This window comes from Ptychodera flava, chromosome 9 (genome assembly GCF_041260155.1).
Source record: "Ptychodera flava strain L36383 chromosome 9, AS_Pfla_20210202, whole genome shotgun sequence".
Lineage (NCBI taxonomy): Eukaryota > Metazoa > Hemichordata > Enteropneusta > Ptychoderidae > Ptychodera > Ptychodera flava.
Window position 1 is genome coordinate 15,791,218 of NC_091936.1, and position 21,656 is coordinate 15,812,873.

Genomic DNA, 21,656 nt, shown 5'->3' on the forward strand with positions numbered 1-21,656 from the left:
AGACTCGAAAATACTTAGGGTGGCAAAACGGAGTCTGAAATTACTTTGCATTCTTTCACATTAGATCACAACACGTTGTTGACCCCAGGTCACTTTGTGAAAGAAAACGCGCTGTTGGACGTCACTGACCAAAAATAATCAACTCGACGAGACGGTGATGAAAATAATACAACTTCCTTTTATAACACTGAATTATAGATTGCAAGAAACTTGACATTGTTTCACGGTAAATCGAGTGTAAGGACTCCCCTTGAAATTACTGAATGTTTCGATCGTACCTTTGGTGTTCAACAAGGCCCTGTTTTCAAGTGTCACCTCGATTGTTTGACCTATTGATTGACGATAACGGTGAAATTCTTAGCAGTGGGTTATTTTGTGGGGTGTGTATGTAGGTATCTTAAATCTGTTGTATTTGCCATTTGCAGACGATATCATTGGTAATTCAGTACTGGGTTTACAAAGACAGTGCGATAAAATTTCTCTGTATTGTCAAAATTGGAAACTGAAAGTGTACTTAAAACTAACATTGTTTTTCTAACTGAAACAGTATATGAAAAGTAGAAACTTGATGGGTTACGATTAGAGACTGTTTCTTATTTCAATTATCTTGGACTAACTCTATCCTGCACGGGAATTTGGCTCGGGACTTGTGCCCAGGACAACATGACTAAACAAGGAAGGCAGGAAAGAGGGCTGCATTTAATGTTCAAACATGTTTAAATCAGTTTCGTAATGTTAATGTTGATGTTGCTTTTGGGATTTTTGATTATAATAATCTCCCTATTAATTCTTATGTATGGCTGAAGTATGGGGTTTCTACGAAGGTGATATGAATCAGATGCAGAAAAGGTCCGTGTTGCATTTTGTAAATGTTTACTTCAAGTAAGCCACTCAACATGTAACGTTACCGTTTTAGTTGAAATTTTACGTCATTCTCTGAGAACACTGAGATTTCGACATATTGTAATAAATATTGGTTGAAGATACAACATTGTGATATCAGTAGATACATATTAAACATTGTTACAATTATAAATTTGAAATGGCCGAGAACGAAGGACTATAACATTCAAGATCTTATTCAATTTCTGCCGATAAAGCTAGATCTTTTCTGTTAATTATTGCACTTTTTGTTTTTTTATTGATCTTGTCATGTCACGTGATGATAAGGCTTCACAGAAACGCGCATGTCCTTCAAGAACCGCAAGAACTTGAACGTTTGGACAAATACGGAAACGATGTATAACATATTTAGGTTCTGGGGAAAAACCTCACGAAATCATTACTCGTTTAGCATCGGACGATTTTAAATTTCCGTGAAGTCACCGAGGCAAAATATGACACTAGGAAAACAAATACTGTAATATTTACCAACACTTGAAATTCAAAATGGCCTCCATCCCAACGTTAACTTTTTGGAGAAAATTTTTCGATTTTTTAACTAAAGTGATAATGGGTCAATTTCATCTATTGCATGAGCTTTAAAGTGAGCCCACATTGACTGGAAAGGAATTGTAACAACTTGAGAGTCCAGATAGCTTTCTCAGACTGAGGCACATTCTTTTTTTCCTCCTAGCACTGGGTTTGTCGGTCATAATTCAGAAAGCGGGGAAGTTGTCATCACACCTTGGCTCCCTTTCTCAGTGCTGAGTTGCAAAAGGCATGTGAAGACCAAGTCCCAATGACGTCACAGTTTTATCCACGCTCATTATTTATTTCAGTGAAGTTGACATCATCAGTGTGCTTAAAATATTGCCGGATACATTTACACTGAAACTGGTGGTTTTAATTTATTTTTTGTTAACAATTCCATCCACATGTAAACTTAATATTAGTATGGCCAATGCAACGGAGAAGTGTAACGATTAGTTGATATATTCTTAAATTCTGCACTGTCCTAATCGTCCAGAACACCAGACATGGCAGCGACTGTAGGAGTTCAAATGAGAATTTCTCGTCGTTCCACTTCAACACATCAATCAATCAATCAATCAATCAATCAAATCATTGCTCGACAAGACATGCAAAGTTACATGAACAAAGTTGTATGAGCAGATGTTAGGGGGAGAAGTAAAGAGCAAGAAATATATATCAAGAGGTAGTTCAGACGGTGTTTTATAACAAAACAGAAATAGATCGACAGTGATGTTTTCTTTTGTCATTAGTGTGATTAGGCCTCTTTGCATTATTTAGGCTTGCTGCCACTCAAGACAGCTGAAACAAAAGCCACAATACGATTACATTTAGGGACCGTTCAGTTTTTACGGCCGGGTGGGGGCCGGCAAAATCCAGGGGGGGTCATCATAATTTTGGAATCCGCGAAGGGGGGGTCATCACTTTTTCACTGGTAGGAAAGGGGGGGTCACCACATTTTCAAAATCATAATACCTACAATAAAGTTCACTTTATGCTATGGCCATGATCGACCCTCTTTACCGGCGGGCCGCCTTCGGCGGCCCACTACAATAAATATATACTTTATGTATTACCCATGACCCTCCTAACGGGCAGACGCCTTTGGCGGCCCACTCCGATTAGGTTTACTTCATGCAATGGCCATGATCGACCCTCTTTACCGGCGGGCCGCCTCTGGCGGCCCACTACAATAAATTGACTTTATTGTAATACCCCATGACCATCTTAATGGCCGGACGCCTTCAGCGGCCATGGTCAGTAAAGTTTACTTGGTGCAATGGCCATGATCGACCCTCTTTTTCCCAGCGGGCCACCTTTGGTTGCCCACTAGAATAAAGTTGACTTTACGTAATGGCCCATGACCCTCTTAACCGAAGGGCTGCCTTTGGCGAACCACTCCAATAAAGTTTACTTTATACAATGTCCATGGACATAAGTTGTCTATGGAAATGAAGTTCAAAATTGCCTTACAGTCGTCCTAATTAACAGACGTTTGCATGGATGTGACTGAGAAGTTTGTGCACTGGCATCTCTGCTACACGAATAAAGTGCGCCGCGTACCGGAGTTCAAATCCAAACCGTGCGGGTAAATTTGACATATGGGTTTTGGTTATTTTTCAGGGGGGGGGGGGGGTCATCAATTTTTTTCGTCTGACAAAGGGGGGTCATCATTTTTTCGCGAAAAATGCAGGGGGTCTATTTTTTTTGAACACTGGCGACAAGATTTTGCCGCCCCCCCCCCAGGCCGTAAAAACTGAACGGTCCCTTATGGCCGTATCCATCTCCGCATCAGTTTTTAATACGATTGCGCTGTATGCCTATACCCAGTCCCTCAACGGTCGTGCGTACCCCATTTCAGGTTCATGGTCGAACCGATCGCGAACCCTGCATATAAACGTGAAACGCACTACTGTTTCCCAACACGTGCGACTAAATTTTGGCTCTATTCCTTCTCCTTCCACTGTTCCTATTTTTAAGATGAAAATGAAGTGTTAACTTCCCGATTTTCCGCCGTCGTCAAGCTGAAATGATACATGTTGTTGTCGTACATAATTCTGATGGTCAGACCAGTGGCCGGGCGATGCGTTCACGCATAGCGCCTTTGTTTGGATCCGTGCGCGTCGGTTCTGAGCGTCGTTACACTGTTCGGAATCGAACTACAGAAACTTCGCGGAAATACTGAGGCTTATAGCCGTTGGCCAATGTCATTGATTTCGCAAAAGTCGTGCATTCAAATCACAGTAACAGTCAGGGAGGATACATACAGAAACAGCTGAGAGACAATCGATCTCTATCTACTCTTAACGTTGTGTTTGTATTGATAAATGCTTCTTCACGCGTAGCGCGTAACAAAAAAACAACAACTCCCAATTATAGCAGAACGCGCTGGTTTCCACGGTGTTGATAACGGGCATAGACGCAGCATCATCACTGAGCTACGGTATCATCATATTATGCACTGATGTTGTGTGGGCCCTCAGAAATACATAATTGGGAATGCAAATTTATGCATCCTCCCTCGCACGGCACCGGCAGCTGATATGCTGGGTGATGTCAACGTTTAGAACCTCACATCAGCGCATCTTTACTTAGTGGAAAGCAACACGGGAATCGCTGACAGGTAAGACGAATTTTCAGGTTGGAAATTTCCTCGTTTCACACCATCGACGTCAGCCATCATTCTCTGCTGTTGAAAATGGCGATACCGTTTTACATCGTTTTCAGTACAACCACGTCGACGGGGCGTGCTTGTGTATGGTAGCCGCCGAAGTCGCTCGCATCAGCATCACTGAAGGCTCAGCGTTGTGAGGCCAACAGCGCGTGTTTTCAATTTTCATTTGACAAATGTATGTACCGGCTATTGTTTGCAGCATTAAAGTGGGACAAATTTATGACCGCTGTGTGTGCCTGTTAAACACGCAATGTGTGTCCCTTCCTAAAACAACGTCAATCAAGGACGTAATGCATTGTATGCTAATAGTGAGATATCTTCTTCGATTTTCCGCAGAAGGTCATTTTGCGGCAGGTACTCGCAGCTGTAAAACACGACTTTCCGACTGTTTTTTATATCATATCATATAGCGGAGTCTCATTGTATGTTATTTGTTTAAACAACAGCAAGCACTAGGACGGACGACCGTGCGTGTGTGAGCGTTGTGCTTGCGCCGACCAGACTGCGCTTCGATCATCGCCGTCTCTACCGACGCTCCATCGGAGGGAGGAGAGAAACAACCCATTCGCTCGCCCCCTGACGACTTGCACTCAACGCTACGTAAGGTGAGAGTAACAATGTGCCATATCGTGGGGCTATCCCTGTGACAGTAGCCGTATCGCTATCATAAGTCAAAATGTCATTCTTTGTTTCAGTAGAGAAGGTTAGTCGTTTCTGTTTTCGTTGTTATATTTTTGCCGTTGTACAATGTACATGAATCATGTTATGCAGGTCATTGATCAGTACTGAGTCTGCGCAGTGCGAAGCCGCCGCCGACGCGATAAGCAGACCGGCGCCCTTGACGAATATCATGTATATAAGCTTATTGCGTGTAATACCTAGGCGCACTCGACTATGTCGCATGGAATTCTGAAATCTATACCAGTTTGAATCTTCATGAAAGTGAAAATTATTCAAGGAAAGGAAAAAACTGCGTGAGTTTTCAGCGCTCACGTGAAATTTAAACCGGGTGTTTATTTGTGGATGTAATAAGCGAAAAATAAATGTAAATGATATTCTACGCGTTGACCTTCCTCTTCAGTTCATGTTAGTTAATGTATCCACGGTCAATTTCACTCGGTCTTGCCCTCATTACTATCACGTTACAACGAATAAACGCCAAAAATCACACTTTTGCACCTAGGAGCCTGAAAAGAATTCGACGTGGACACGATGTCCGAACCCCATATTCGTGCCAATTATCATAATATTGCATTGTTTTGCATGGCGTTAGTCGGAAGTGCGAAGACAGAATGCGGAACCCCGAGAGAATCGAGAATGGCGCCGGTTAACATGTCAACTGCCCTGACTGCCGGGTTCTCGAGTACCCGCAAAATGTACACCGTGTGGCAGACAAAGCCCTTTTATTGACTGCATAATAGCTATATATATCCTTTATGTTTTTATATTTAAATCTACGCCGAACATGCACAACACATCTGTACACAAAGGGACACGTTATACACAGTGTATCGTGGTCCCAGCTGATTGTTAGCGTACGATTCAGTTGGTGTACATTTTTTTAATCGGCATTGATATCAGTAATGCATTTTTGATCACAATTTTCCTTCCAGTTTGTAAGTAACTTTCAAGATGACTTTGGGGCTTTCTCTGATCGTGGACAAGGTTTCGGTTATGACAGGGCTACCGAGCCACCGGGTGAGTAATTGCTGCTTCCATATTCTCGAACTCTCCACTTGCACTTTTTTTTTTTTTTTTTGCCTACTAGTACACCGATGTGCTACGTAGCTTAATTGGCGCAGCTAGGAATTTTCAAAACGTATACCATACCATACAATTTGACACACCGAGCTTGACATTGATTCGGGGGCCATATATTTCCGGCTCTCTGTTTAACGAACCACTCTGCACCGAAACCAAGGAGGTTTAATAATAACTCCGTGATCCATGATCGAAACAGAGCGTCACACGTGGTCAGCACGCGTGCTCGCACAGATAAGGATCGACCGCAAACGCCGGTCCTGTAATCATGGTAAACCGTAAGGCAATTGAGTCTTGACCCTGATCAATTGTTTTCCTTTGGATGTTTATTTTGCTGCATGTCAATTATAGCAGAGCAGAAGTCATGTTTCTACTGTCTGTGGCATAACTTGATAATCACATTCAGGGACATCAACGAACTTGTACGTCGGTGTGAGAGTCCGCGTAGGTGCACAACATAAACGCGGCCATGGGAGGGCCCTTCTGCCGTACGAACTGTAATGCGCCAAAATACGTATCAGGATTACAGAAGTTATTTTTGTCGTTTACCATGTGGTACATAATAATATCACTGAAATTATAATATTTGGCATATTTTAGGATGCGCGACTTGCACAATATAAGTCTCATTTTCTGTTTGGATATTACATTTGGCGATCCAGCCCGAAACAACGTCCCCTGGTGTATTCATACTTCTACACGTCATTTGTCTTACACTCAGCATCACATATTTTCATCGTTATTGGTTTCATCGGTTAGATCGGCGCAGCATAGTCTGCCTAGTTGTTTTGAGGGATGTCCCCTGCCCGAGGGAACACCTTTGGCGAGAGAATGTTGGTATTTTACACTCCGAAACAACGCCTCTTTCTTCTGTATAATGATTTCAGAACGGCGTTCAGACTTGGTCAGACATGTCAGACAGCCAAAATGTGTAAGCGTAGAAACACCAATATAAATATTTCGGATACTATCAAAACTGTTGCCTAATCAGGAACGTTTTTGCTTTTCCTCCGGCAAAATCAGTCAGAAATTTTAAAGTGAAAACCACATCGCTTTGCCTGCCCGTGGGTTTTAAATGTGACTCGTTTACAACACAGACAATAGTAAATGCGGAATCAGAGTCGTTCATCCAGGCCCGCTGGACGTGGACGTGTATACTATAGCTTTGTCAATACCAGTGAATTTTGTGACGTCATACCCTCAGATATTACTGATAATATGCATTGTGGCCCAGATGCTTTCTACATCTACAAATTCACTGGCATCGTCAAAACTATAAAATAATAGCAATAATGTACCCCTTCCAGCCCATAATGGACTCGAGGAAACTTTGCTCTGCATAATGTACTCGGCTTCGCTTTCGTCCATTGTGGGCTCGGAGGGGTACATTATTGCTTAAATATAGATGTGAGGGCGCTTTCTCCGATTTCTCCGCTCTCTCTCTCTCTCTCTCTCTCTCTCTCTCTCTCTCTCTCTCTCTCTCTCTCTCTATATATATATATATATATATATATATATACATACATATATATATATATATATATATATATATATATATATATATATATATATATATATATATATATATATATATACATATAAACGAGAAATGCATGATGGAAATTGAGGTCTACAGCACTTTTATGCGACTACCTGTAATACCTCAAAATATGGCCCCTCACTGTACAACCGATCAAGTTCACAGAGTAATTCATATATGCATGATTTACATAATTTGTGAGACCTGCACAACTAAACAATGGGACGAATTGAATCTTTTATCTTCGCTATCAAACTCTGCAATAAGTATAAAGTTAAAAGAAGCCGTTATGTGGCTGTATTTCGTGAAAACACTATATACTGAACCCCGGTATGAGAGCATTAGAAGAAAAATTGTGTAATAACAGTTATTGAGGCAATTTTCTCTCTTCGGTTATTTACTTTTACTTTCAATTTTATCAAGAATTTAATAAATAAGTTGATGTATTACATGAATTTATGTTTACACTTTCCCTGCTAAAAGCATATTTACCGTGCAACATGTTCCGACGGTCCCGCCTGATTGTCCTGTGCAGAGATGACGGTAGTCTGTGCCTATATATAGGACCCACGGTTATATTTACCGCTGAAATGTAATAGTGCGTAACAGGCCCTGATCAGCATGGGTAACAATTGTTGCTATTTTGATCATACTGCAAGAAGATGGTAACTTGTTATGACCTTTAACTTGCGTTTTTATTGCAAAAAAGTGTAAGTGTAAGTAGAGTGTAACGAGTATACAGACAGGCCGTTTTGTTCAGCCACAGTTCAGCCATCAAAGAGGGCTGTGGTCTCGCTAAAAAAGAAAGCATTGATTTCAAGCAGTTGGTTTTGGACAACTCTGACAACTAGAGGGAGAGTATCTGTTGCCTATGTGTCGCTGGCTGTATGATCAAAGATGCCGTACAACAAATGCTAAAGAGAACAACAAACAAACAGACCAACTAAACGTTACATCGATACCACAGATTGTAGGTCATCAGACAGACTCTCGAGAAAGGGTCTATGATCGTCAGTCTGACTTCATCGATATCACAATGATAACTCAAATATATATATAATCTCGTCTTTGTTTGCCGTCCTTGGATTTTTGCAAAACCTACCTGACAGCCAGGGGAAAAAAACAAACACAGACAAAAAACACAAGTGTATTAACATAAGCCCAATTTTAAGTTGGTTTCTTTTAGAGAAATAATATTTTTATTTGTAGTAGAGATAACATTGTGTTTGTTTTCTTAATTTTCTCTGAAAACCTCTCAACAGCGGACGGCAAACAAAGAATTTTATTTAAAGCACCTAATTCACAAATAAGTTTAGAACTCTTTAGAGAGATATCGTGTCGAAAGGGGCTGAAATGTTTTATTTAAAACAAAGTATTAAAAGCCAATATATATATTCGTTTGCAGGCTACCTTCGTGATTTTTCAGCTATGCGCTCTCCCGCTCGCCGTCTTGTTCAGACTTGTCCTTCACCCACGCCGAGTCAGCTCAACAATTAGACACGTCTTCGTCACACTAATCGGATTTTACATGGCGGTGCAGCTGTATTCCTGGTAAGGCAAATGGAAGTTAATCGAACCTAATCTTGTAATTAATGATCCTTTGATCATTCGTGCAGCCGTAGAATGATGTAGCGCAAGACAGGGGTCATTCACTTACAGTTGTACGTGATGTAACTCACTCGCTACACATACATTTCCTGTGATCCTTGTTCAGTATCAGACGAAGAGTTGTCCGTTGCCCGGGGCAGGGCTGTGCTCTTCCTAGTTGATAAGCAAGGGTACATCTCTGTCTCAAAATCTGCCAGTCTAGTTCAACATAAATTTAGTTAATTTGACAGTCGGGGCACATTTCGTTCACCAAAAGTAAGAAGAAAACGATATGTACGTCACTACGGGGTCAATGGCACTAGCTTATTCGGGTGTACGGAATATGGTAGCTGACATGGCCCTCATAATAGTTGAAATCTAAATGTGCTCTCCCCGGTATTTTGCAGAATTCATTTAAACAGGCCCCACCCTTGTTACTCCAACTCTTAGGTTATCAATAAAGATCACCTGTTCCTGTGTCGTATCAGCCACAGCGCCGTGTGTCTGATGCGCAGCCCAAACGACAACTCAGGTGCAGCGTGTATACAAAATGATAAAATTTCAATGACTTTACCCCATCGGAACGTGAATATGTTCACACTGTACCACTGGTTTACCAAGGAACAGCTTTGTTAGTCGATAGTAGGGGACATTATGATCTGAGAATGACCGCCATTTTGTGTATTTACATCATTCGAAAGCTGCAAGTGGAGTTATGAATTACCGCTTGTATTTAGGGTGGACGTCACCGTTGTGCGGTTAAAAAAGGCATTGATTCAAGAGATGGATATACTTGTTTCATGTCATGTTCTTTCATCGTCGTAAACCACGTGCCTCTTTACGGCAACAGCTCAGCGCTACCCGTTAAGAGACTTGATTTTTGCGTAGGTCAGCGGAGCGGAAATTATTGCTCTGGCTCGCGAGAATTGTGTTGTTTAAAATTCTGTGACCCTTCCTTACCTCCTATATATGCATTATATTATAATGTATATTGTAATTTAGGCCGTCGCCAAATTGGTGTACGCAAAAAACATTTAGTAGGCCTATTTGAATAAAAACGCACAGGGATAATATCGCTTGACAGCCGTTATATTTTGTTTTTCACCACCAGGTCTGTCGTGCATTTACTGGTTCTCTCCTCCACTGTGTACATCATGATCACGGTGTTGCAGCCCAGCGTGTTTCACTATTACGTGTTTGTCTTTTCGATGCTCTATCTCTCTGCCGTCAACCTTGCATATCAATTTGTCGATGGCAAGACCAGGGATCTCACAGTAACTGGGTAAGGAATCGGTCGACATTTTGGACAGTTTTAGGATTATTGTAGACTGTCAGTCAGGACAAGTAGGGAAAGTGAAATATTCTACGATACTAATCCTTTGGCCAAATGACAAAGGGATTCTGCTATGCGCCTCCACAACTACTGTAGATCGGTCGGATTTGGTTTTCAATTTTTGCTCACTACAGATATGACCCAGAAAAATATTCTGAGGTAAATTCAAGCTTATTTTGTCTCGGTGATACATCAAAATTATATTTAGAATTAGTGAATATAAAACTAGGTCACTGGAAATGCATCTGTTATTATTTTTTCTCTAGTGACAGTATGAAATAAGTGTTCATTTAAAGGACAAGTAGCAGCGACTTTTGATGAGTTGTTCTGGTTCTAGGCCTACATGTCATTTGCATGGTCTTGTTCTACACCCCAAAACATGTCAAAACACCATGTAGCTCGCCAATACAGCGTATATAGTTCTGCTCCGGTATAAAACGAATAGAAGGGTGTTCTAAAGACTGAGTACACGGAAGAGATCACGTGATGGCGATACAATAAAACCCACATGTACAAACGCACAAGGAAATACACATATTTGTATGTGCGTTTGTGCACGTAGTTTTGTTAGTCCATTCTAATTCCGGGTAATCATCAACAGTTATAGCTGCTGGCCTTTTGTGTGGGTAAAAACATTACAACCAACCACTCAATCAAATTTCCCTCAAACTTCTCTAACTCTTACTTACTAGCGCGATATTTGCTCGCTACATCCGGCACCGTGTGAGTTTAAAATGTCAGATATGTATCATTATCTATGAAATTGAGAAATATGAATTCCTGGTAAAATTATTTTGAACAACCTCTTCTCTCAACAGGCCACTCATGGTTATGGTACAGAAATTGTCAAGTCTAGCGTTTAGTTTGAAAGACGGTGAGTTCTTGAATAAAACATGGAAGTGCTCATAATGACCAGACTGCTACCATGGTGAATAATCGGTTTGAATCTTTGATACATCATGCACATTTCAACGTGACTGACAGTGTCTGGACCAATGGATACCTGCCGCGTTTTCGTTTTCCAATACTCATTATCAGAGGGTGGCGATATGCCCCTGAGCGAGGCACTTTACCACTGCACTCGTCGCTTTAATGGGCTGTAGAGGGCGTACCTCATTCCGTGAAAGGACTTATGCAAATTGAATGATTGAGTAATTAAACTTAAAACGTTGAAACGAAAAATCTGTATGATTTTATCGGTTGAAATTGTATACAACGTGTAATCATGACGACAGCGGAGAGCCATTCTTTAGTATACACGGTAACAAGAAATCGAGCAATTCGGTAGAAAGGTATATCGTACATGCGCACCATCCAGATTGCAAAGTTGGAATGTCGTTATCCCTTAGCCCGCTATAAGCGAGATCGAAAGTCGGAGATCTCCAACGCATCACCTTCAACTAAACTCCCACTAACCATTATAGTTTTGAAAATACCGCCTATGCAGTTGGAAAAAAACTTTTTTTTGGAATTTAATCAAAAAACCAAAAAACATTCGACCTAAAATTATCATTCGCATGGAAAAAGGAAACCTGCCGCGGAGCAATGAAAAATTTAACGAATAATCAATAGCCCTTACCTTTCAGGTTTAACAAAAGCTGATAGTTATTGGAATAAAAGGAAGAAAGAGTTAGCATACAGGTGAGTAATATTATTTTGTCATAGCTGCGTGTTTAGTGTGTCATTGAATTATTAATAGTTAGTAGCAAGACTTGGTTAACTGAGATCTGAGCACGCAGGCTTAGTCTGGACCTTGACTGTTTAGATAGAAATCCCAGCTGCAGTTCTGCTCAATCACTTTATTACACAAAGAAGAAAGATGTATTGTTGCGAATTTTTGCCGTTCGAATCTGTGAAAGCAGGGATTGAATTACGTTCGGTGTTTACAGCCTGCATTCAAAGTGCAGAGGTTTAGCATGATCAACTCTACAGTCATTTATCTCCACGCTACACACACTAAAAATCAGCGGTAGAATTCAACGAGGATTTGTAATTGATTGTTCGATTGTACGCAAATTATCCAAGCAGCCAGATGGTTAGTTTATCACCACATAAACTTTTCCATACCATTCCATGTGCACGTTACGACCACCTACATACAATTTGCGTAGGTTACAGATATATAAAAATTGATAGATGAGGCCTCAGGAACAAAAAAAATCATAAAAAAACATTGCAGGTTCCTTTTTATTATCACCAGTTTGTCAATGAAAAATACGATAAATCACATAAGAACTAAGCGGTCATATGCAAATATGTTGCTTTTAAAGCTTAAATTTGTTTTTAAAAAAATCAAGGGCCATCAGTTTGCGAGACAACAGCGCTCTTCCCTGCGGCACTTACACGTACCTTAGCTGTAAATAACTGCCGCCTGAAATGTCATCGCGGCAAGCGACAATCGAATCCAGCTTGAACTTTGCTATAGCTCATGAATTCCCCTAGTAAGGCCGACAATGATATTTGAATCCTGAAGTAGGGGATTAGATTAATATTAAAAATAGACCATCGGTTTGCAGTTTTACTGATTTCTAGTGAAACTCGCCCTGACGGCGTCTTTTTGTGTGCATCAACCTTTGCGTTACTTCGGCTTCTTAATCTTAGAAAGTATCAATTAAAAAAAGAGATGGGAGGGGAATGAAAACATTTCCCGGGTATCCGTTGACAAAAATAATAGTTTTATTCTGACTATTTCTGTGAACGCATAGGACAAATCATTTGATACCCCTTAATGATACAGAGTAATTAAATTGATAAAGCTAATAAGTGTCGATATTTATCGTTTGATATCATTTTTTCCTCCGCAGTAAGATGCCATCAGTTTTAGAGTACTGCAGTTACCTGTTTTATTTTCAAGGCTTGGCTGTCGGGCCATTCTGTTTTTACAAACCTTACATCGACTTTATCGAAGGAAAGCATTTACAGTCAGTTCCCGCCAATAGCGACAACAAGGAAGTGACCAGGAAGCTGCAGGACCCACCAGTTCTGGTAAGTGGGAAAATATTATATATAACAACACCCCCCCCCCCTCCCCCGGTACAAAAAAGGCGCACACACTAAATTTAAAGAAACACTAAAACAGCCATCACTGGAACATCGCCACGAGGAAAGTTTGCATGCAGATATTTGTCAACGGAACAGCCAGAAGTGGTTACACAATATTATAATTATATTATTGCCTGTAAACATGGGTATGTGCCCGAGAGCAGGCGTCGGGCAAATTGTCTCCTGCTGCTGCTGGGAACACAAACCCTTGTATTCAGGCAATAATTTTTTATTACATGCCTCTTCATAGTTAATGTTATATGACATTTAGTTACATGCAGGGCATTTCAAACAATTTTATCATTATCAACCAGTATCAAATAGAATTTAACGAAAGTCAAAATAGCAGTGCGCGTATGGATATTTTCATCCAGCGTTAATATAAAGGTATACTGTCACCTGTTCCAATTTTGCCACAGTTACCATAGAAAGAGAAAATCTAACCAATCACAAATTTTAAACTGGTGGGCCCTTTTTAAAAACAGCGCCCTCACATGGGCATTTTGAATACCAAGGAACGCCCCTTTGACCATATATGAGCATAGTTAGAGTACAGGTGACTGTATACCTTTAAGCGTCTACTTTGACGTCGAAAACGTCGAAGGGCTTTACTGGACCGGGTAACCATGGAAACCGGTCAGTGCATCGTTCACTGGCCCGCTAACTCCCCGGATGTTCCTATTCAAATCAATGCCATGATCACTGCACTCACATAGAGGCATGCAATAAATGCAAAAGACGCCCTCAAATCAGTGTACGAAGAGCCCAACGAGGAAAATTGCCAGAAAAAGAGAGCCTTTCAATACCTGAGTGAGTACGGCGTCTTAGACAATATTTATGCCTCACTTTCAATGTGTACAACGGTCATGAAATACAAAATGATAGTGAAGAGGCAAGCTTACGTGATAAATATATGTTTTACCTGTTTCTTTACTGACAGAAAACTGCCATTGTGAAATTATTCCTTGGTTCAGTGATGGCCGTCATTTACCTTACTTTGGAACATCACTTTCCAATACAGAGTAATATAGGTAAGTAGATTTATTGAATAATTATCCCAAAGATAGCAGATTCCTCGCCGACATTTGTGATAAGCGCCTGGCTGGAGAGGGATGGTCCTAATAGCAATATACATTAATTTCCCCGAGAAGCAACGTGATTTGGAACGTGTGATTTTGTAAAAATGTACACATATACAGTTCGCTTGTTGTTTTTTATAATTCCGATTGTAATGCTTGACTTCAATGGAAGGGCAATAAGTACAACAGAACTTCTGGTGTCACTTCTTGTGCAGTTTCCAGTAAATATGCCATTTGATATTATGCCACATGTCATGGAGTGACATAATGACATGATATGCTATGACAGGTCAGGTCAGGTTATGTGATGTCGCGTTATGGTATGTGACGCATTTAATAAGATATTTATGCCATGGCTCGGCTCGGTAGACGCAAGACGACATTCTAGACCGACGCGACTTGGTACTCGTGAACTCGTCAGGTCCACGTCCAACCCATTCACCCCGCGTGAAATGTCAAAACGCTATCCAAAGGAGAGTTCAGATTAAAGGGACAAAGTCGACCATTTTTCATGAATTTTGTTTGATACAAGATACTACTTATAATGTTTGACATTTGAAAGATACTGAATAAATGGGTGACCATGCGTATATTCGAAAATGGATTAATGGTTATGACCAGTAATTCATTTTCCCGATGGTTTCATGTATCGTGCCAACTGAGAGCGCGATATATGGTGTCGCATTGTTTTTCTTGGTGACCCATCATTATTAACCACTATCCTCAACCAATCTCTTTCAGATAATCAATACATTGTCAATTCTTCGCTCGTTATCAGAACCTTTTACCTATGGATGACTGTACTGATAGTTCAAACCAAATATTTCTACGTGTGGATGTGGGGTAAGTGCATACCCTCGTATGAGGTTAGACCTTATGATGTGTTTTCTTTACTCACAGATACATTATTCATTCATTCACCATACAATTTCATCTTACGTAAAGAATAAAGGCGTAATAAAGCGCATGTTATTATTTTCGAAAACAAGAAACTTGTAATGATAATATTGCAATGGCAAGATTCAAGAAGATTTGGCCCACATTTAGTGTTGTGCCCGTGAACGAGGCACTCTACTCCTCAGTGCTCTATTGGGTAGTGGGTTATGGGTACCTCATCCTGTAATTGGGTTCGCCTGTTTGATGAGTAATACAATTATAATAATAATAATAATAATAATAATAATAATAATATATATATATATATATATATATATATATATATATATATATATATATATATATATATATATATTGCTAGACGTGGAACTTGTCTTTGATTACATATATGTGTGTGTATATATATATATATATATATATATATATATATATATATATATATATATATATATATATATATATATATACTTGTTTAGTTCAAGATCAGCTGGAGTAGAGTGCTCAATACTAGAATAGAGCTAAATACACAACTGAGTTGATCAGGATAATCCAAGATATTACATTTCCACTACAAATTTGTTTCGTATAGGCTGCAGAGCCGCAACGTCACAAAAAAATGCAATCTGTGCCTCCACGAGAAATTCATACTCCTCAGATATCCAGAAATGTGCTCCCTCAAAAATAGAAACGAATTAGTATCGACCTGCAGACACAGGAGAAAATTTCCCTTGTGCAGTCACTAATTATTCATCCTTTTGCAACAAACAGGTGCCAACAAAAACAAAACAAAAGAAATCGTTTCCTGCCTAAAGTCTCGGTCGATCACAGCCACCCGATGAGTGTAGGCGGCTCTGCAGCCTATACGAAACAAATTTGTAGTGAAAATGTAATATCTTAGATTATCCTGATCAACTCAGTTGTATATATATTATATATATATATATATATATATATATATATATATATATATATATATATATAATTATGTATCGAAGTTATGTATCGAAGCGTCAATTGTTCAACCGTAATCATTCGTTGTCTAGTTCAATCGAGCTTTCATTCATACGTGGTTTCCCTCACTCCCTTGTCAGCTGATGCAGTATGCAACACCTCGGGTCTTGGCTTCAATGGTTATAATGAGAACGGATCACCGAAATGGAATTTAGTGTCCAACATCGACCTCATGGCATTTATGGTGAGTCACTTTCTTTGCCTTTGTTTGGTTGTTGCTGATTTTACATATTTTTGACCTTGACCTGAATTTTGGAGGGGAAAGTAGAACTGTTCGGAACTGCCCTCCCACTTGCATATGCGGAAAATATACCTCCTACTGAATCATGATGCCCACCGCCCTCCAGTATCTACATGTATGGTCTGCACGCTCCCCACTCCCAGAAACAGTTAAAGCTCGAGCTCCCTACTGCCCTCTCCCCAGCATTGAAAATCGCCCACTTTTATTTACTACATTACATTTTTTTCAAAAAGGACAAAAGATGGTCGCTAATTTTGTACCGAAATCTATTTTCCGCTATCGACTACCACATATTTTCTCCCCGGCCACAGTAAAAACTGAAATTACTTCCCCGCCCACTATAAATATTGACTTTTTCTCCCAGCCCACTTTTTAAATTTACTCACCTGCTGAAAAAAAGCTGCGCACGAACACCTCTTTTTACGAACAGCTTCGTTGACTGCATCTGCCTCCACCACTATAAGCTTTACGTCACATGGAGTCCGATCAAGCTTGTCAAAGACTCTGAAAAAATTACTCCAGACGTTTGGAAGAGAGCCCTCAACGGCCATTTTCATAAACTATGTAAAACAGCAATATACACTAATGCTGGCATAGAGTGCAATGAACGATACTGTGCGAGCAAAGATCCTAGTGGGGATGGACAGCATTTTGTATTAATCACTTGCAACATAGAATGACGTCACTGTTAGGGCCAGAGAATTAAGTACATGTATCTAGAGGATTACAGGAAAACCCATTTTGTTTGTATCTAGAGGTTTTGTGCCAACCGATATCCACTCCTGCCATTCAGTATAGGAAAAAGGGACTGGTAATAGCTTGAGCAATTACTTTAACGTCCAAAAACTTTACTTTAATCAATTGACAGTTTGCCACGAGTGGAAAAGGCGTTGTGGATAATTGGAATATACTGACCACGCTGTGGTTGCGTTACGTCTGCTACGATCGAGTTCAGTCCAAATTCCGAACAGTCATGACGTTTTTCCTCTCTTCGGTGTGGCACGGGTTCTATCCGGGCTACTTCTGGACGTTTTTAAGTGGCCCATTCGTACTAGAGGCTGGGAAAAAGGTAAGCAAATATCTCTCATCACTATACAGCCATGTCCTCCAGAATGACAAGTAAATGATATGACTATTTCATGTTCCAATTTGACCAAGTTGTCAAACTGCCGCTTCAATGCCAAGGTAATACATATACAATAGTAAAACGTATCACACACGTATTTTTTCGTAGCTCTGTGGATTTCTTGTAACTTCTCACAATCCAAGGGTATGTCTTTATGGGCCATAGTGACGATACTTGCATTGCCTGTAATAACACAGCTGTGTCCAGGTATAGTCGTGTGTGTCCAGATTGTAAAGCTGTTCGAGCATACATCCTCGATCGCCAAAATTTCTGCAAAGTACACTCTGTTAGTGTTTCAACAGTCAAGAACGACGCAGAACCATTAACACTTCCATGTGCCGTCTGAGTAAACTATGTATTTATACTTTCAGTGTCGTGTCTTTTTCGCACCCTCCTAGGTCCGGCAGTTCATACGGCCATTTTTCCTCAGGTCACCGCAAATCAAGCTCATGTATGACATAATAACATGGTTTTTCACTCATGTGATGCTGGCGTATACAGCGCTTCCGTTTGTAATGCTGCATGGTACCAATATAATTAGATTTTACAGGTAAGCAACTTACACACACACATATATATATATACATATATGTGTGTGTATGTGAGTACCAGTACATATATATTGCATGTGTGTGCGTTTGAAACTGTGTATATGTACATATATATATATATATATATATATATATATATATTATATATATATATATATATATATATATATATATATATCCGTACTAATGCATAATATATTGCATGTGTGTTAGAAACTGTATATCAATGTTAGTATTTGTGGAAGTCTTGCAGTATCAAAGTTACGTTGGATACAGTTTCGAATGTTTCCACGAAAATATTTTCAAATCCAATTTCTTGTTCAACTCCGAGACTCATATTGAAAAAAAAGTCTGGTTTCAAGCTTATCGATGCTTAATGCCAACTGTTATCGTTGACAATTGGATTTTACAACATGGCATACTATAGAACGTAAGACACTGAATCGGTGAGACTGACAATACGTGTTTCAACATATTTTAGGAAAACGAAAATATATTTATTACCGAACAAAAAAAGATGGAAGCATTATGAAAAGCTAAAGCTGCTTCTGTACCTCTAATGATGTTCCTGACTACATCACACAACACTCTGAAGACGCTTGACTCTCTTCGATACTCTCAAAATCTCGTCTCACTCAGGTCTGTTTATTTCATCGGACACCTTGGCTGCCTATTGGTGATAGTGATACTGCCTAAGAGAAAGCGTGCGCCCTCCGACGGCCAATCGAACGGCAAGAGCGTGTGTGTCGATGGTCGAGAAGAAAGCAACGTCAAAATAGGAAATAATGTGAAGACAAGTTAAAAAAGCGGTGACGTCACAGATGGCATCTTTAATATAATCGATCGTCTGAGTGGTATATATTTGGAAGATATTATGTGATAAAGAATGGAGACAAATGTTACCTTCAATAACAATGATAATTTAATTTTGGAGAAGAGGCACACACGCGAAGGGACAAGTGCATCATATACGAGGTTGAAGTTGTTGTACCGGGACTTGCTAGGTATAGCCTTATATTGATCAGGTCTCTTTCGGAGCATGGTTGTTTTTACAAAATAAACCACTGTATTTTAATTGCCAATGATTTTGCCCGACGCGCACAGTCGTTCAGGCATGAAAATGATACCTGGTCCAATGAAACGATGTCCACGTGTTTACCTCGCCAAGGAAACGTCCGGGCAAACGGAAAGAACACGATTGGAACTAATTTGGATAATTGGATAGTGAAGTAATGTCGATTTAATCTGCAAATGTAAGCTCATTTGCTTTTCTTTTTAACTTATACACTTCTTTTTATGAGTAATTTGTGATATTGCAGCATTCAGCTATACGGCACCTAACGCTTTTGAGAAATTTGAAAAATATGAAGATCCAATTATCCAAAATTAGTTCCAATCGTGTTAAAGAAAGTCTACATGTTTGGAACAGCACGTGATCCTAACTGTGATGGGAAGGAGTGCGCCCCCAAGTACGTGCAATACAGATATTTTACATTGCAAGTGTGCTTCTTCGGAGAAATTTGCAATTTAGTGGTTCAGTAAAGTGTAACGGTCTCATATCCGGGCCGGGCTACTAGGTTTTTCGTACACGTTCGAAAAGTGGTGGTTAAGGTTGTACTCGCCTCGAAAGTGAAACACATCAACGTTCGCCCAAACGTTCCCAAACGAAGCTTTCAATCATTCTTTTACTAAATCAAGAACAAATATCAGGGGTCACCTATCAAAATATGGCACTACAGCAAACCCTAACATTTCCCGATATCTTAATTCAAAATGGCCGCCATCCCCGTGTTAACTCTATGAGGAAAATGAGATTTTGAATTTTCACATTGTTTTTTACTCCAAGAGCTTTACAATGAGCCCACAAAAATGCTAGATCAGGAAAGCATTTTAAAACTTTGCCAGTCCGGACATGTGTGTCAGAGTCGCATTCTACCTTAAAGCGTACAGCGTGTGGCTCTTACATCTATATAGCAGTGTAGGGGCGTGCGTCTTTCTTCCTATATATAGGTTACATGTGGAATCAAATCACAACGATCACGTCCGCTAAAAGTAGGAATGATCGCGAAACGTCGGATTGTGAGAGTCGCGCATGGAAACCATCTGCCATTTCAGGGCGCGATTGCAGCACGGTTACTCTACGGTGCGGTAGAGTAACCGTGTTGATCGTTGGCTCTCAAATAGATTGTGTGAAATCTGCTGCATAAAGACGACAGAACTAAAGACTGACTTTATTCAAAACAATTGCGCAATAGGTAACTTGACATGTGTGTCACTGCCCATCAAGTCGATGGATCTAGGAATGGAGCATGACCACTCTTATAACACGTTGAACAAGATTTATCTGTAACAACTTTATGATGTATTTATTGTTTTATGAGATATTTCTATATTTATTATTTGATAAATATGTTTATATTTATCCTTTCCAGAACATTTACCTATGGTCGAGCATATATTTAGTTTACACATAATCTGTGATGTTGATAACAACTGAAGGTGGCAATATTCCACCATACGTTCATTAGTTTGATTCTAAACATAGGCTGTATCTCAAAGGTTCGATAGCTTAATCAAAATACTGTACTTCAGGCGAAACATGGTATTATATAAAGGGATAGTTGTTTTTTAATGTTTTCACGTTGTTCCGTAAATAAAACACAATTGTTCTCTGCCGAAATATGGTACTGAGAGTTTGTGTCGTCCCGTTGCCATCAGAGGTGTATCAAACATAGCTGTGCACGTACACGCAGGGATGGACAAATAGCGCCATCAATGTGAACGCAGTGGTCTTGCAAGCCCGAATGGTGGTCCTGAACTACCAGATATAGCTCTCAGGTACTATTCTGATCTGGGTCTATCCACCATTACAAAATTTCATAAGTTTTCATCATGAACGTTTTGAGTTATGAGCTGAACAAAAGTTTTGTCATGGACAGACAGACAGACAGACAGACAGACACATGGACTTATGAAAAAGAGGCATTACAAAGGCCCACAAGCTGGTTTCCCAAAAAGACATTCTACGTGGGCGATGAGGACCCGAAACAAATTTACTTGGGATTTTGGTTAGATTACATCGATTAGACCTGACGATAAGATATCATCTGACCTAATTATATGCTGACCTTGTTACAGGTTGAAGCTTCAAACACAGTGTCGACGCTCTACCAAACTGACGACTTTTGCAAAGTATTTTATTTTCAAGTTGATGATAAGTCCTGCCGTGCTGTCGACGACTAAAGCTAGAACACCCCGACTTTGTATTTTGAACCGATTCGTCAAACGTTTCATCAATTTACTAAATATTTCGAATTCCAAGAAATAGAGTCAGTCCAACTGCAACTACTGAAGTCATCAGGAAGAAGCGGGAGTACAGCAAAGTCTTGACACAGTGTGGA

At 39.9% G+C, this 21,656-nt stretch overlaps 1 protein-coding gene across 1 annotated transcript; it reads left to right on the top strand.

Moving 5' to 3' along the window:
- The first annotated feature begins 3,858 nt into the window (after positions 1-3,858).
- On the top strand, positions 3,859-20,935 carry LOC139140135 (lysophospholipid acyltransferase 2-like). The gene is made up of 14 exons (XM_070709182.1): positions 3,859-4,036; positions 4,534-4,692; positions 5,701-5,785; positions 8,794-8,939; positions 10,087-10,257; positions 11,127-11,182; positions 11,895-11,949; positions 13,113-13,293; positions 14,291-14,381; positions 15,171-15,272; positions 16,418-16,521; positions 17,447-17,647; positions 18,103-18,254; positions 18,895-20,935. Exons 3-14 carry the CDS (start codon positions 5,720-5,722, stop codon positions 19,055-19,057), a joined length of 1,488 nt encoding a protein of 495 aa, XP_070565283.1. The 5' UTR covers positions 3,859-4,036; positions 4,534-4,692; positions 5,701-5,719; the 3' UTR covers positions 19,058-20,935.
- The last annotated feature ends 721 nt before the right edge of the window (positions 20,936-21,656 follow it).

Bases quoted from the DNA above. Each gene is read 5' to 3' on its own strand.
- LOC139140135 (XM_070709182.1), top strand. From the start codon at position 5,720: ATGACTTTGGGGCTTTCTCTGATCGTGGACAAGGTTTCGGTTATGACA. The intron at 15,273-16,417 runs GTAAGTGCATAC...CTCCCTTGTCAG, and splicing joins TTTCTACGTGTGGATGTGGG to CTGATGCAGTATGCAACACC. The intron at 18,255-18,894 runs GTAAGCAACTTA...CGTCTCACTCAG, and splicing joins AATATAATTAGATTTTACAG to GTCTGTTTATTTCATCGGAC.